The 2067-nt window shown below is 37.4% G+C and overlaps 1 protein-coding gene across 1 annotated transcript in view; it reads right to left on the reverse strand.

Moving 5' to 3' along the window:
* Positions 1–2067, reverse strand: part of LOC107662271 (ADAMTS-like protein 3) — a 213640-nt gene that overhangs the window by 38006 nt on the left and 173567 nt on the right. The window contains exons 16-17 of the mRNA XM_016452223.1: positions 597–886; positions 215–344 (exon numbers count right to left, since the gene is read on the reverse strand). Coding sequence (XP_016307709.1) covers positions 215–344; positions 597–886 — 420 coding nt within the window. The remainder of the gene's footprint in view (positions 1–214; positions 345–596; positions 887–2067) is intronic.

A 2067-nucleotide genomic window follows, 5' to 3' on the forward strand; every position in this document is an offset into this window, starting at 1 on the left:
TATGCATACATATTAAAAATTGATAACTGAATTTATGCACGAATAAAAGATCCTGGCAAAAAAATATAATGGCACACACCACAGCACTTTCTCAAAGGGAGAAATTATCATTATAAATCAAAGCAGCTTATAGTTATCCTGAAACAGAGCAATTTGTTTAAGCAACAAATACATTTTTCTATAGTGATTTCTTGCAGTGTCCTTTGGACCGTACCTTGGAGGACACGGCTGTGGGTTACAGATGCGAAGCAAGGCGAGTGGCGTTTTGGAGCCGTTGCAGAGTGTGTCATCAACAATTTCCTTTTTCAAGGTGCTCACACACCTGACAACAGCCATCTGTTTGCCTGAAAAACAACACTGTGAGGAACAAGGCTTTTGGCAGAGGAGCATTTCAATATGTATTTTGTAGCCCAGGCTGATCACTATCAGCTCTCTTAGCAATTTTAGATTTCATGCCAATTTCATTTCATCTAGAAAGCTGTACATGTAAAAATCTAAATCAGTTCTTTTGCTGTAGAAAACTGTTGATAAAAGCTATTTGGGCAGTAAACGTATTAGAGCGGTTATTTTCTCTAATGGGTTTCATGGAGGCTCACCAACAGCACATGAAGCTGAGCAGGGAGTGAAGCCCATGTATTCCCAAACATAGCCGTGCTGATCAGGGATCTCCTGGGCCCTCAGGGGCCTCCAGGACGAGTCTGGAGATGGTAAACAGGGGCCTGAATCACAGGTCCTTTGTAGGGGAGGCTTGTCCTCGTCACACTCTTCATCAGGTAATTCGACTTCAGCTTGAGTGAAAGACAGCAGCACTTTGCATTTCACTTGACGCCTTTGAACGCCCAGACCACAAGACACACTGCAGGCCGACCACGGACCCGGGATGAACCTGAACACACACAGAAATAAGTGATGAATCTGAGCATGTTTTAAAAATATGCCACTTTCACAACCAGTTTGCAAGAACAAATGTGAAGAGATCTAAAAAAAAAAAATTAAAAATACTGCTTTGCTATTGCGTTGTCCTCACTAACTGCACACAGACATGACATGATTGGTAAAATCCTTTTTTTTATATATATATATATATATATCATCTATATATGATATAGAATTTTAGATAAAGTTATACAAATATATATGTTTCATATGTTTCACTATTTCTATCTACCCATATTGCTGTGTGGGAAAATTGAAAAGTGAAGACTGTTAAACTTGAAACACTGGCTCTAATCCTTTCTAATAAAAATAAACCTACGTACTATAATAACAATGAAAACAAAATCGGTTTTACAGTAATACCAGGTTATATTGATAAATATAGCATTAACATGGACCAAAAGACTTTGATATTTAGGAGTTAACCGCACTTAGAATAAACGTGGTCATAAAAAAAATGTGGCAAAGTCTCCTAATGAACCACAGAATGATTTTTCCATATTTCTGCAGAGATTACCCTTTTGGAAAATATTGCTGAAATTCATAGCTTGCACGATCTGTGCATAATTGGATTCAGGAATAAAAGCACAACATGTTCTTTACCACCAATGCAATAAACCTGAGAAGAGAGATGAATATGCTTTGCAGACTCATGCTTTTCAGAACTTGTGTACATTTATTCCTGTCATGTCATTAAATGCAACTAAAACACACATGAAACACTAGTGATCTGTAAAAGTATTTAAGTATTGTGGAAATGCGCTCGCCCGGAGTGGGTGTCAATGCACACCTCACGCCGCCCACTGTCTAAACACTTTCCAGGTTTAAGGGATTAAAGTTTATGAGATCTGTAATTCCACATAAGCCCCAAACATGTCATGTTTGGACTAATGTAGGGGTGTCATTCAGGGAATATTATGATGTCAGAACACCTCATGTGATTGAGAAAACAGGCTTGCGTTTTTTCGGGGCGATGAAAGTTAGTGACTGGATGTGCACGAGTGTGAGTGTTAACTTATTCGCATAATGTTGAATTCGCTCAATCTTTTCATTTGAATTAAAATATTTTTTTCAAATACATTTTAAAATATTTATTCCAGATAACTCCAAATTAACAAATATATATATATA

Source organism: Sinocyclocheilus anshuiensis, unplaced genomic scaffold (genome assembly GCF_001515605.1).
Source record: "Sinocyclocheilus anshuiensis isolate Anshui unplaced genomic scaffold, SAMN03320099.WGS_v1.1 scaffold579, whole genome shotgun sequence".
In the NCBI taxonomy this organism is placed as follows: Eukaryota; Metazoa; Chordata; class Actinopteri; order Cypriniformes; family Cyprinidae; genus Sinocyclocheilus; species Sinocyclocheilus anshuiensis.